At 36.9% G+C, this 15,456-nt stretch overlaps 1 protein-coding gene across 1 annotated transcript in view; it reads right to left on the bottom strand.

The window, feature by feature from the left end:
• Nucleotides 1-15,456, bottom strand: part of ESR1 (estrogen receptor 1) — a 163,186-nt gene that overhangs the window by 104,566 nt on the left and 43,164 nt on the right. The window contains 1 exon segment of the mRNA XM_042016491.1: nucleotides 4,489-4,993. Coding sequence (XP_041872425.1) covers nucleotides 4,489-4,993 — 505 coding nt within the window.

Raw genomic sequence — 15,456 nt, 5'->3', positions numbered from 1 at the left:
GTGAACATCTCAGAACACTTAATGGGCTTATCTTTACAACATTTCCATGAGATGAGAAACTATCCATGAGACGACTCCATGTTTTCCTGTCTCTTTTATTACAGTCATCTATTGCTGTAAAGTTGTCAGAGATACCAGTACAAGCCCTGAAAACAGGAACACTTCAAGTGTTCAAGAAATTGCCTGAACACTTGAACTATTCAAGAGACGACCTCTGAGCAGATTGACGTTTTAGAGAAAAATAAACAAAAAAGCAAAGCAAAACACTACATTACATCATACTCCGTGTTATGAAATACTTCATGCTACATTAAAAAAAATAAGAAAAATTATCTTTGAACTTTGCATTCATTTTAACACTTAATTTTAAAATTTGGAAAAAATCTTATCTGTTTAGAACTCAAAATGATCAGCTGGAAAAATTCATAATGAATCAGACAAGGTTAACAAAGTTTATGTATTTGGTTACATAACTATTTCTTGGACTGATGGATTTATGAATTACAACAGAAGAGGGATCAATCTACATTTTTAATTGTTCTCAATTTTTGCAAGCATTAAAATTAAAGCTGTGATCATACTGATGAGAACAGCAGACTCAACTGCAGTATGATAAACGTGGATAATGCTAAACAAATACTTTATTATATCAATCTAAACGTAGAGCCTGAAGTATTAGAAGATACAAGCTAGCCACTAAAAGTGAGGGAGCAATTCATCTGTTATTCTGTTCGTACACTGATTTGCCCAGTCTCTGTCCCTCACTACAGACTGACAGACAACTTTCTCATCAAGGAGCTGGAAGGTGCAGTCCTTTTTTTTTTTTTTTGGCTGAATTTGGAACCAGCACCAAAGACAGGCTACAAAGAGCCTTAAATATATGCATGATTTTACTTGAGATCTGAGAAGTGCAAACTCAGTGGGATGACAGGAGAATGTCACAAACCGGCAGAGCAAAAAGGATGTTCTGCTGTTGCTTGTAGGAATCTACTGAGGTAAATTAGCTGCTGTAAGTCTTGATTTTTCCCTACGTGGATCAAAACTTGCTGAAAAGCATGAGGAAATAACCAGAAATTACCAGAACTCAAATTCAGTAGTTAAGAACAAAGTAAATATTTCCGTCAATTTACTTTAATAGTCATGAGTACAAGATCTCCTGTAATAATAATCAACCACTAGTCGGCATTTAATAATAAAAAACCCCAGTACTAACATTTGTCAATAAAATTTTAAAAAATAGTGAGATTTGACATTGTCAGATAAGAAAAAGGTATTTTAGTCTGGCTAGCTATAAAAACAGCCACAAGATCAGACATAAAAAGGGTCTAGGTGTAGACAACACAATTTGAGTTAATTAAGCCCTTTTTTTCCACTTTTTACATTCTGATGCCTCATGATTTAGAGATTGCAGAAGGGACATTAAATGTATTTATTTCATTCTTTAAAAATCATTATTTTCATGTATTGTTATGTTCAGATATATGCCAGATATAGAAGCCTGCCATTATCTCACAACAAGAGTAACTCTTCTGGAAAAAGAGTCACTATTTGAAAGACAAAATATAACTCCAGAATTAGGAGACATGTAGTTATACACATATTAACACATATATGCCTACAGGCAGTATGATTTTGAACACTTATTAACAAAAACAAAAGACATTAAAAGTTTTTCTTATCACACTGAGTAATTTTTTAGTTTTGTGACTAAAGATTTTTAACATTTTATCCAAGTATCAAATGGAATATCACCTCGGCTCCAACCTATAATGTTTATTTATTGTCCTAGATACTTTTATCACTGAATGCAGCACTTGCATGTCAAATTAGAGTAGATCAGGGTGATACAATGCAAATATTTCTGCCCTAAAAGCCGAACAGCACAATTCAGTTACACAGAAAGGTAAATGAGAATTGCAGAGGAGTCTTACTGGGTCTTAGGTTACATAACTTTTTATAGAAGCAGGCAGTCATATCGCAAACTAATCATGATTCATTATAACGTTTTTTAGGCCTTCTTGTTTTAAGATTTTTTGTCTTTACCACTCCTACTGGTAGGTCCAGAAACTCACTATTTTGGTAGTTAGACATCTTTCACTCTCCAATTTATTCATTGCCAGGTTACACTGCCCTGTGCTCTCTTTTCTCCCATAACCCAATTGAAACTAATGAGACTATCCAAATAAATAAAGCAAAATGGAAGTTTTTAAAGAACTTGATCTTAAATCCAATGTCTAGACAATTAAATATTTCCCAGGCAGTGAACACCTATTCAAATTATTTTTGACAGTCTACTGGTGATTGGGCTCATGCCAAAACACAAGGAGAAAGACGTAATGTTTAATGTTGTGAGGGTGATAACTTCGTAAATACAACGTCACAAAAATGAAAAGCAAAAAAAAGTACAGTTTTTATAAATTCAATTCCAACAGTACCATGCCTGTTAACAAAAGGTAATCATAGCAAGCACTTTGAAACACATTTCTTATTACCACGTAAGATGCGTTCCACAGTTATGGCTGGAAGGGGCCATTAAATCATTTGTACAACACTGTATGCAGATAAACCTTCTGGCATATCCAAGATCATAAATTCACCTAATTACTGCTGCATTAAGCCTCAGCAATTTCATATGGCTAATACACATCTCCAAGGGTGACACACAACCTTGATCAGAAATGTCAGAAAAAGGGGAATACAGCACTGGTCTTACATATTTGCTCCAGCAGTTAAACAAAACAATACCTTAATTTTATTTTTAAGGGTCTCACCTTAATTCACTGCTTAAAAATTAAAAGAACATTATTTCCATAGCAACATCTACGTCCAGGTGATTCTTAGGTTTGAATCCTCCTGCAGTACAATACTTGAGTATAGAACATTTTCTGCCTGCGTATTTCAACTTCACAAACTCCCTACTTTACTGCTTACATACATAAGGTCACTTACACACTTTTCACCATAGGTTTGCACAAGACATTCACGTAAAAAAAGCCTTTTAATCTAGCACAAAGTGCAGTTTTACTCTCAAGTCACTGGTAATCATTCAAGATCACTATGCTCTGACACGTACTCATTCTTCCAGGAGGTACTGTATTTGGCTGCACTAAAATGAATTTTGTTTGAATCAATTCAGTTTACAGTTTACAGATCACTGTATTGGACAGTTTAACATAACCATGATCTATCATTCCACCAGTCTTTAGTCTATCTGCTCCCCAAATCTGACTAATCCATTGCAAAAAAGTGCAAGCATTTTGTTTTCTGGGACCAGATTTTAATACCAGATTCTTAGTCAGTCTGACTTAGACTTAAGAATACACACTGCTGTTCACGGTGACATGTTACATTGTGCAAATAAGTCTAGCAGAGTCTGGCCCTCCACACAGAAAAAATAACTTGCTTTTATTCTTTCTGAGTTGTTACATTTCTAACAAATTCACCTGTATCTCTCAAATCAACAGAGAACAACAGAGTTCAGAAACAAAAATTACATCTAACTGTTCACTTTGACTCACTGAAGCCCAGTATAATAAGCTGATACAAAAGTATGCTACAAACACTGCACAAAATGTTAACAGCATGGGTACAGATACGTATGACGATTTTTTTTTTAGAAGCCATAATTCTATCAATTTCTGCCACTTACTTCAAGAAAAGATGTAATTTTTTCACAACTGACAATAAATAAAAATATTTATTTTATCAAGGATAAAATTATTATCAAGGAAAATTATTTCCTCCTTTCAATGATACTTTTATCTTTCTATTCCAGACCAAAAAAAGAAAATAAAACCCAACTTCCTATTGAGGGACAAAAATTTTAAAAACCCCACTGAACGATCCTATCTTTTGAAAAGCAGCACACTAGGTTTACAGTTAATATACATCACTCTCCAAGGAAAAATGCATGTTAATACGAACACAGCTCTTTGGATAGCTCAGGAAGGTGGCTAATGACTGAAATACTGTCACTGAGTCAACTCTAACACTGCTTAGGAAGGATATAGTGCTTCTGAACAACTTCCTATATAAGCCATTTCTCACACTGCAAAGGAACACAGAGGAGAAAAATACACTTACTACCAGCTAAGAGCTGAACAAACAACCACTCACACTGACAATGTGTAATGGTGGAAGTCTTTTTAGTGTACTTCAGACAGTATTACTATACATTACAACACTGAGGTCCTTTGCCATTCTTTAATCAATTACGATTTCGTGTTTTCCCAGGAAATATTTATACTCATTACCTGATTCGTTTTTTATGTAGGTACATCTTTCAAAATTTACAGCTTACAGTCACAGTGGGCTGTGAATTACAGTTTTGTTTTATTCTATGCTATTTCTTACAGTCTAGATATCAATTCAATTAAACCATATACTCCTTTACACAAAAAGCAAATATTAGGGCATAACAGATTTCCACATTCTAATTTTCTCAGATCATCTGCTTAAAAAAGAAAGAAAAATTTCTGTAGCATTTACCTGTAGAAGGCTGGTGGAGCAGCTTCCCTCATCCCAAAGCTGCCCTGATCGTTTTCAAGGTAATAGGGTACCTGTTGGCTGTGATGATGGATGAAGGGCGAGAGCTGGGGTGCCGTTTGCAAGAACACCACTGGGCTTGGTGGGACACTGTTCAGTGAGTGAAATCCTGCCAGACTGCTGGACCCAAAAGATTCAGAAGTAGGGGCATAACTGAGTGTAGTAGAGCTGTAGACGGGAGCCGTAGTACCAAAATCATAGGTGGCTCCTTCTGGGTAGTTAAAAACTCCTGTCTTGTTGGTCTCCACGTACATGTCGCTGAGCGATCTCTCGAGGGGAATCTTCAGTTGAGGTCTGCTCAGTGTCTCCAGTTCAGTGCCTTGAATCTGGTGCAGCAGGGTAACTCCAGAGGTTTTGGTGTGAAGGGTCATGGTCAGTACTAATGGCAGTGAGCAAGGAACATATCTGCTTTTATTGTCAACAGCGAGATCGGCAGCTGGCAGTCCACCTAAAAAAAATACCAGAACCTATTCTGAGGCTCAGCAGAAATCATAATAAAGCAGCACTACACAGGTATTCCTCTAATCTCAGCAAGGAGGAGGATACAAACAAATGCAGAGTGAGCACTGAAAATGCACATTCTCTCTCTCTTCTTCCCTCCCTCTCCCTCTCTCTAACTTTTAGGAACTCCTCATCTGCTCTAATATGCATTACAAGGTGCTGGCTTCGAGCCAGGAACCCTTGCCTTGTGCCGACGTTGGTTTAAACATCACTTCAGAAACAATTAGTTTTGGAGTTATACCAAAGAATTGTCCGTCTAAATGTTACTTCATTCTTACTAATAGTTTAATTTTTCACTTCAGGGTACAGTGCTTTGCAGCAACTAACGGGAAAGAACACTTAAATCCAACCAGGAAGACTAGTCCAGTGGTCAGTCAGATTACTGCTGTTTATTTCCTCAGCAGGCTCCAATCTATCTGTGCTTATCTCTCCTCCTGTTTGATTCATTTTCATGTTTGCTAGAAATATGTAATGTGTACATTGTACTGACCCTGGGCAGGACTATGCTGTAACCGAGATAGGGCAAAGCAGAACGTGTGTGTGTGTGTGTGCAAGCGCGCGTCTGTGTGTCTGTCTGTGTGTATATATGTGTGTGTGTGTGGTGTGGGGGGAGCAAGCCTCAGTCAATAAAGCCAGCTAATAAAATTAAAGTGTGCATGATACCTATGCAGAAGTGAAGATTTATAATATACTTCCATCAGCAACCACAACTTGCAGTTACTAGAGTACTGTAATAACATTAAAAAGCAAGGAAAAGCTTTAGACTAGCCTAGAAAATTATGCTTGCTTCTTTTAATGCTGTAAAATGATGAAATAAACATCATTCAGATTTTGCCACAGTCAGGAGATGGTTATTTGACTGCATGATACATAAATTGAATACACGAAATTCTTTTTCCTAGTCTTGTGAAAAAAAGCTTAGCAAACTTAAATTTTGAAAACAGACTAGAAAATCAAGTAATCTAAAATAATTAAACGGGATTGGCTTTAAAAAAAACTTCTCAAAAAAATGCTTCTCAAAGTTATTTTTGGAAAGAAAAAAAAAGGAAGCGAGAGAACATAATGAAAAGGTGTGGCATGCATGCTTCTTCTTGCAATCTCATTCCATATAATTTTAACTTTGCACAAACCAGTTCTCCTGAACGAGCTAAATGAAAACCTCCAGAAACTGTTTCAAGCTCTCCAGCTTCATTGCTGTGGTCTGTGGTTCAGTCAATGAAACAGGCGAATGTCAACCCTGAATGCATTAATATATGGGCTCCAGTTAGTGTGTTTTGAATACTAGCAAAGCCTATGCTATACTTGAACAACTCCATAGTTATTTGGCTCGACCTTCAAAAAACCCAAGAAACTGAAAAACTGAATATGCGGGTCACTAGAAGTGTCAAGAAAAGTTTACTAAAAACGGGTTTTTTTAGAAATAATACTGTGCTTTCAGAACTTCTACTAAAACAGCCAAAGTTTTTTACATTTGCAAGGATATTCTGTAGCAATATACGTTTGTACCTTCGCAGGCACAGAGCTGAGACACCAGCACACCACATAACTCTGTACTTGATATATTTCCTCACCCACCCAGCCACCCTCCCTACCCTGTTCAAATTTCAGATTGTAGACTTTGATCAAAGAGATAAGCTTGTTTAAATAACACTGGACTAAACATGTTCCCAGTTAAAAAAATAATAATCAGACTACCATACCCAGTTCAGAAAGTCTTCGAAGAGTTATTCTGAAAGTATGCCAGACAGTGTGAGAGGAAAAAAAAGAGAGTGTATGCATGTTCTCTTAGAGTGGGCGACCGTGAATCTGCAGAGACTCACAGGAACAGCAAGCAAGCACAGCTCTCAGCAGCCAGACTGCAGGGCTGCACGCGCTAAAAATGAATGGCAGTTGCAAGTTTAAGCCAGTCACTCTTACACATTTCATTTGTAAGAATTAATGTATTTCATTTTGTGCTTTGAAACACATAGAAAAGGCATTATCTCTTATTAAGCTGCATAATCTGAGAATTAATGTGAATCTGCCTGCTATATGAAGTACCCACTTCTATAGTGTGCTACAAAATGGACTTAGAATTTTTATCTAAAGCATTACCCAACATGTATGCTATGTTAAAGCTACTATATTGACATGAAATAAAATGCTCCAGTGTAATAGCTATGCAGAAGATGGAAAACAGAAGTGAGCAGAGAGTTGACTTCTGAGTGTGCCCTGTGCTTCTTACATGCAATTTTTAAAAACCTCATTAATTATTTTTGGGAGGTGGTGTGTTTCCAGGGAGTCAAATATTTTAAATTTCCATCAGATGCAAACAGCATTAAACATACTATAGAGTTAACTTGAACCACCATCACTTCTGCTGTGCAGTATTTAAACAAGGGACCCCATGAGCAGCTCTCCACTAGCCACAGCCCTCCCACTGAAAGGGCTCAGCAATAGACAGCTGCAGTATCCATGCAGCACACAGCCTGGTACACCTCTTGAGAGAAAAAAATCTGAGTGCCACAGACAAGATCTTGAGGACTGGCTGAGAACCTCTGTGACAGCATCCTGTAATGTCTGACTTACTTTTCCTGTGGAAGAAAAGCAAGAGAGCGAGAAAGGCAAGGGTGACGCAGGGGGCCTGTCAAGCCAAATCCTGTGAAGAAGCTGAATTTTTGATTTTTGTATACTGAAAAAAAAGCCATCAGGTTTTGATTCTGCTTACTATATATGGGATTTTTAGATATGAAGAAACTATGAAATGCAACAAGTTATCAGAGGGTTGTTTTCCTTCTCATCCTACATGGTAAAGACTGTGCTGCTTGCTCCAAATCCACAAGCACTGCTGCTTCACTGTGCTGCAGGGATGGCATTAGATGCATCCGCCTGTGGGCTCGCCTCTCAGAAAAATGAGATCTAGGTTTCTAAAACCTGGTATTTGTGCTTAGAGGTCAGGACTTACTTCACCACTCAGTTTAATCTGATCTATTACATGTCAGATTTTACATGCTCTAGAATATGGAAATATTACAAAATGGGAAAGGGTACAGGGTATAGCAATGATATGTAATGGTGTTTAGCACAAAGTTTATGCAAAGATTTTGTTTTTTTCTAAATCCCACATCATGTATGCCTTTAAAACTATGTAGATCTCATACAAAAGGGCTTGCTTCATTCACTGTAAGGTTTTTGTTTTAAATTACATGTAGTAACAAGAGAGAGTAAATAAAAACATGAATTGGCTGCAGCACCTTCATTTCCAGTGCTAGACAGATGTGTTCAAAAATGGGAAATCTACCTTCTCAGATCTAGCAATTTCTCAACTATTTTTTGTTCAGCTGCAGCCAAGCTGCTCTATATATTTCTCACACCTTAATGAAGGTCTAATATTGTTTTGGAGATGCTGAGCACATACCACAGGAGGAAGTTGTCTATCATAGATACATAAAAATAGAGAGGAACTGGTTCGATAAAATCTGAAGATTTGGTAACTTGCTATCAGGTATAGATTGGGGGTTTTGCTATATTTCTGAAGTTTGGGAATATACAAATACAATTTGGCTTTGATCCATCCACATTTAGGCATACACAGGAAGGAAAGAAAACAGCATTTAATGAATACTGGAGAAGTAGGAGGCACTAGTCCACTGTGACTGAGGAGCACTACAGACATGTTAGCGAGGAAGGTCAAAGCAGAAACTGCATCTTCATACACAGGGATTTTTCATGAGAATTAGTTGGGATGAGACACACTACACTTCTCATGGAAATGAGAAATTAATAGATAAGATGAATGAAAGTGACTGATTAAATCCTGTGTTCCCCTTTCAAAAATTTCAACCTTTCTGTTTTCCTTTTCTAGATAGGCCAGAGTTCCAGTGCTCAACTCAGATTTTCCAGAATGGGGAATTTACTCTAAATTACACTAATAAAATACCAAATGTAGCAACATTAAAACTAAACCACATTTCTGTTGCTCTGTGATTAAACTAGCATCATTTACAGCTGAAAAATATTTAGGTATGCTTCTAAAGGCAAATTCTGCTTATTTTGATTAATTGACGAACACTTTGCTTCTAGCTTTTTTTTAATTGTTGACAAATGACTACCACGATCAGGTTAATTTAGCAGACTATGCATACTGCAGTTTGGCTCAACTGGACCATGGGTCCAACACTTTAAAACTAGAACATAGCTTAAAGAACCCCAAAAGTAGCCTTCTTCCACTGATGGCAGATACTGTGGAACCAGTGATCTCAGAAACAGAAAAAAGAAAATAGATAATTAAAAAATATAAAAGATATTATTTTAACTTATCAAAATAACTGGAAGTTTGGGGATTTTCAATGCCATTAACATCAATAATTTTCTATTGACTACAAGTCCTGAAAGCCAGTCAGAGAATGGTAACAAAACAAGTTCAGTTTATAGGATTAAAAAAAAAAAAAAAGTTAAAGGAGGAAGGAACAGCCTGAACATATTTTGCATTTTGGACAAGATAAAACAGAAGTTTAAGGGAAAAGGAGATAAACCAAAAAATACTATACAAAGTATAGTGTACAGAAGTATATACTCAAAGTACATGCATGCATATATATGTATAAATGAAATATATAAATATATAAATATACACAAAGGCTATTAAAATTGTAGGAAAATTTAAAGACAGCAAAACTCCATTCTATAACAGGCATTTTTCAGCACTAGTTTTAGTAAGTATTATCACAATAAATGGTAAACTCAGAGCACATACTGTATATAAATCTTCCATAAACCTGCTGACAGTGAAAGACCATAAGCTTTGTCGCTTTGGTTCCACAGCTATAAAGACAGAAGCTTTTTATAGCTGCTGCAATTAAAAAAGAATCTATTGCACATAACAGGAGGAACATTATGTTTTTCCAAGATTCCACAGTAACATTACAGAGAAATTATGTTGTGTTTAGTCCAGTGAGGAAACTCCTCAAGATAGACAGCTGGAGAACAGCACCATCTACCCCACTGCTTTATAAATCTTCTCTGGCAAAAAAAAAAATACAAAAAAATTAAAGCTCTTGATACCACTAGGCAAATGAGGCATGCTTAAAAATTTGTTAGGGTGTAAGGAGAGATAAGTGCTTCGTGCTGTTATTGGAAGTTTTGAACGTTTAAAGTTTTATAAGTTTATATGAAGATGTATACCTCTTTTTTTTTCCCCTACTCCCAAATAACTCACTAGAACTAGCCATGGCACCAAAAGGCTAGACCTAGGATTTCTAACCCTAAATTTTTGGTTTAGGTTGGTTTTCCTGCTAAAAGGGGAGTTTCTGCTTTCACATGTCAAATGTAAGTAGAGAGTTTGAAAAAATTTGGTGAAAATAGTTCTTACTGCAAATGGGGAACTGTGGAATACAATTATTCCACGCATGTGTTTATTAATTTACAGCATTTAATATTGCCTTAAATTTTACCTGTAATTTGTATAAAAGACCTATTACATACTATGACATTATGTGTGTAAACACCAGAAAAATTAGTCTAGGATGTCAGCATATCTTTTTGGTAAAGTATTCTGATACTTTAAAAGTTAAGACTTTGTTTACGTCTATTTATGACACTATAAGATTTTAGCCATTCAGCTGGAAATCTTGCGTTTCAGTGATGAGGTCAGTGATAATAATTTGGAAGTATCTGAGCCAATTGGAAGGAAATTATTTGCTTTTCCCTCCTTAGAGATTTCTAGAAACCCTTTTTTGAAACAAGAAACCCTTTTGCTGCAGCAAATAAGGAGTTTGGAGCAGGAACTCTGGCAGAAGCTGAAGCTGTGTGTCACAGAACTGCCTTTTGCTATTCCTCTGAAACTCCATCCACATTTGGGCAATTTTTCTACCCTTGAAAAAACTGCAAGTTTTTAAGAGTTAAGATTTCTAAAAGCTCTTTCCTGGCTGCTCTCCCTGAGTCCGCTCTCCCCTCTTTCAGATCTTAGTCCTGACTCGCCTGGGCACAAAACTTCCCAAAAGAATGAATGACATGCTAGACTCCTAAATAGTACAAATACAGAACGTTTTCCCCTTTCATTACTCTTCTGGGGCAGAGTAATAGTCTGGGATTAAGTGCAGATTATTGTGTCAGTTGTAAAACTGAATTTCAGTCCCCAGATGTACAGGCTGAATTTCCTGAAACCAAAATGGGACACCATCTCCCTTTTCAATTCAGCATTAGAAAAAACATGCTAAAACATACCCTTTTCTAAGGAAGTAGAAGACATCCTGTAATATAACTGGCTTGTGCATTTTTTCAGTTTTTTGTACCTCAAAGATGGGAGCGGATAAAACGAAATAATTCTGCCTGACTCGTACAGAATAAATTACTTACTACATACGTAAAATGGGCCAAAATACCTGAGTACTCTGGAAAAACTCAAAAGATACTAGCAAATACTGATGTTTCAAAGAGTTAGTAGATGTTTTCATAAATGCAGAAAGACAGAAGAAAAAAAGAACTTTTCTCTGCTTTCCTACACAAAATGTTAACTACTTGTGAACAAGGATGTTCACTGGTAGAAAAGCAACAATACCTCAATTTAAGATTAAGCAACATTCCATGCTTAATAACAAACACAACATCCTGAAAGAATATTTCTCATAAATCTAGTGTTATGTAAAAACCAAAATGAGTTTTGAAATATAAAATGGTAGCTTAGTATCCCACGTTTAGAGAAAAATTGAATGGATCACTAGCATTAGCCTAGAAAAAAACTATTTTTTTTATGTATTGCAATTGGCTTAAGGGTGAGGCATCTTCAAAATGATCAACATTCCCATGCCTGAGCTCCCAAACATAGTCAGAAATGAGACACATACTTAATCCATTTATGTGGTGAATCTCATAAACAAAACTCCTACATTTTGTTTATTAAATTCAAGGAGTGAAAGCCAGTCCACATCCCCCTCCTGAGCCTTCCTATCCTTAAGGAGATCAACATTCCCACCCAGTCTGGTGTCATCTGCAAACTAAATGAAGGGGCACTCAATTTGTCCAGATCATCAACAAAGATATTGAACAGGACTGGCATCAACACCGAGCCCTGAGGAACAGCACTTGTCACCAGCTGGACGTGGCTGATGTACTTACAGACACATCTTTTACTGTCATTTATGGCAGCAGACAAATTAAACTCTTCTTGAGATTTTGCCCTTCCAGTTTCCTCCCTGCATAACCTCATGGCATCCTTGTAGTTGTCCTGAGCTCCAGAGACCTCAGTCTGGTCAGGATATATAAGGACAGGCTCAGGTAGCCAGGCCTTCTTAACTTGTAAGCAAAAAAGACTCACTAATACCTTACTGCTATCTACAACCATCTGAGCAGAGAATACAGAAAATACAAACACTTCTTGGAGGTGCACGGCAACAGTCCAAGGGGCAACGGGACACAAGATGGACTATGGGAAATTCTGATTTGATGTTAAGTATGATTTTTTACATTAGGAATAATTAAACACTGGAACGGGCTGTCCAGAGATGCTGGAACTCCTTTGAGGACAAGACTCAACTTTGAGTTCAAGACTCAATTGGACAAGTCCCTGAGTAGCCTGACTTAAGCCTTCTTTGAGCAGGCGTTTGGACTAGATGGCATCTTGATATCCCTTCCAATTTATTCTATGATTCTATGCATCTAATACACAGATCTGCAACAAAATACTCAGAAGAGATTAATTACTTTGATGATGATGGTCTATTTCCCCATTTCCCATAGAGGCCTGATTTCAAGATCTTATACATTTGATGAGTTAGGACGGAAAAAATTGTACTGGCCTCACTGTACCTTCTCAGCATTTCTGTAAACTACTCTGGTCCTTATCCACAATATCATTGCTGCCCATTGCCTTAGCAATGGGCCCACCTGTTCTCAGTAGTCAATGGCACACTTATGTTTGAAAACTCACTAAGACTGTGGCGATAAATTATCAGCCATAGTTTGTGGCTTCCATAAAAAAAAACAGCTGCCTTTTTTGATGGAGATTGTTATCTCCATCAAAAGACTCATTCTGAAATGTCATTGGATCCCTGTGCCTGTGTTTTTCCATACATACATGTGCTGCAGGTACCTGTACAGTAAAGTGACCAGAGTGTCCAAGTACTTAGAAAGTAGAGCCTAACCCCAAAACAAAAGAAAGTGTAAAATCAATCTATTACATGACCTAGCTTCTTCACTCATTTCTTTTCAGTAATGGTATTCAAATATACTAAATTTGGTTTTAACATTTACACATTCACATTTCCTCCCTAGAAGCTGATCCTGCAACTGAAAGGTCCTTGTGATGAGGCTAACCCTGTCACCTCAAGCAGTTATACTTACTGTGACCCTGAGTCCAATAAAACTCTTCACCCAAATTGGAAAAAATTTGCTGCTTTCAGCATCCCATTTTTATCTACCAGACACTGGTAGCAAAAGTCCCTCACTTTCTAGGCATCTTCAGATAAAGGGATTTACTTTAGTTACTCCCCTAATCACTGTCAATCAATCTTCTCTGCTATTGCAAGCATGTCTACATGTACCTGTGAATAATGTGAAGTCAGCACATCAAGCCCTCTTGCATGCCTCAGGTTCTCCCTATCTACTCACAGATTCTCACAGAGCCACTGGACTGTTGCCAGCGCCACACAAGGAAGGCATCTCAGTTTACCTTTGGGCCCGTTCTCACAAATCTAAAGTCCAAGAGGAAAAGTCCATAAGGGGTATCAGTTGTTTAACTTATTGGTTCTGCTATACATGTTTCTGTATTCTCTCCTTGATGTCAAAAACGGGCTTGTTATCGGCACCACCAGACCAGACACAGCTGGTTCATTGCTGCCACTGGTCATCCATCTGGACCATACTCTAGAAAAACACAGTCAGTGAGTGTTCATTAAAAATTACCGTTTCTACCAGAGAAGGTACTGGCTGCAATTGTCCTGTGCAGACCCCAGGCAAAACTGCAAATTCAATATTCTAGAGATAACAGGATGGTAGATGTTGTAGGGAAAAATGCTGTGAGTTAATTCAACAAGCCTCTGTAGCCTGGAGATGTGTTGTCTGCTCTGGTGTACTTCTCAAAATTTTCTATCATCAATTAAGAAAATATTTCTTAATTCTAACAAAAATTCAGACCTTCTACAGAAGTCTCAGTAAGAGGTTCCCTCAGAAGACACTATTCCATTTAAATAACAGAAATGTACCATCTATATTAAAGATGCATTTTGGAGCTAATTAGTGGCTTCTCCCATAACAGACATAGTGAAGACACGCAGGACCAGAAAGATCTTGAAATGAATCCTTATAAGGCATTTTCTGATATGTTTACTTTTTTTTGGAAAATTGATAGGGATTGTATTAAATATATAGTCCTAAATAAGGCTGTGCTATATATATTCCATGTTAATTTGAATCAGTTGTTGACTCCAGAGAAACTGATCATGATGAGCTAATTTATGAGTTTAAGTGCTTTCCTGGATCAAGGCCTAAGTCTGATCCTGACACATACATCATCTCCAACGATCAAAGAAGTTCAAAATTAGCAGAGGTTATATCCCATTCTTTGGGAATAACTTGCAAGCTTTATATAATTCTGGTTCTGTCATATAACATATCCTCCTTACTCCAGAGAAGAATTTTTCTAACTGACTTAAGCAGCCTACAAGCATGGTGAATGGAACCTGTACCAAAAACCAATGCGAAACATTCAGTTCTATAGTGATTGTTATTTGTACTCAGGAGCACCTAAGATCACCATCAGAAATTAGGTTCTCGTTGTGCTAAGTACAAGGTATACTTAGAACAAAGAATGTTTACTCAATAGCCCAGATTTAAATATATCAGTGACTGAATGCAGCACCCTTAAAGAACAAGTGTCTCCATTTCTCCATAAAAATCAAATAGACCTGATAATGTATTTCCTGCTTCTGTTTTGAAGTTGCATTGTTTAATAAAACTGAGGTCTGTTTTCTAAACTCTAAATATAAAATCTTTTGATCAAGCTATCAAACAATTCAACATTTACAAATACAAGAAACCTATACAGAACTAATGAATTAGCACTAGCAGCAATTGTTCAAAAAAATCAGGGAGCTACAAAGAGAGAAATCACAAATGACACTCACGAACTAACCATAATGTAACTGAAGCATCAATATATGCTACATCTGTTGAAGCATTCTGTTCTTGCCAGTACAATGAGCAACAGCAAAATCACACGACTTCAGTGTTGTCTAACCAGCACCTCACAGAAAATGGTGACACAATCATCAGCAGTACACCATCACAACGAGACGGGAAATAAAACCCACACAAACGAAAAACAAACAAACAAAACACCAAACAAAAAAAAAACAAGCCAAAAAAAAAAGAAAGACAAAAGAAAGACAAAAGAAAGAAAAAAGAAAGAAAAAAGAAAGAAAAAAGAAAGAAAAA

The sequence above is a fragment of the Corvus kubaryi genome, unplaced genomic scaffold (genome assembly GCF_017639235.1).
Source record: "Corvus kubaryi isolate FWS band 111438036 unplaced genomic scaffold, C.kubaryi_AGA036_p1.0 split3-73, whole genome shotgun sequence".
Classification (NCBI taxonomy): domain Eukaryota; kingdom Metazoa; phylum Chordata; class Aves; order Passeriformes; family Corvidae; genus Corvus; species Corvus kubaryi.
This window is presented reverse-complemented; position numbering and strand designations above follow the sequence as displayed.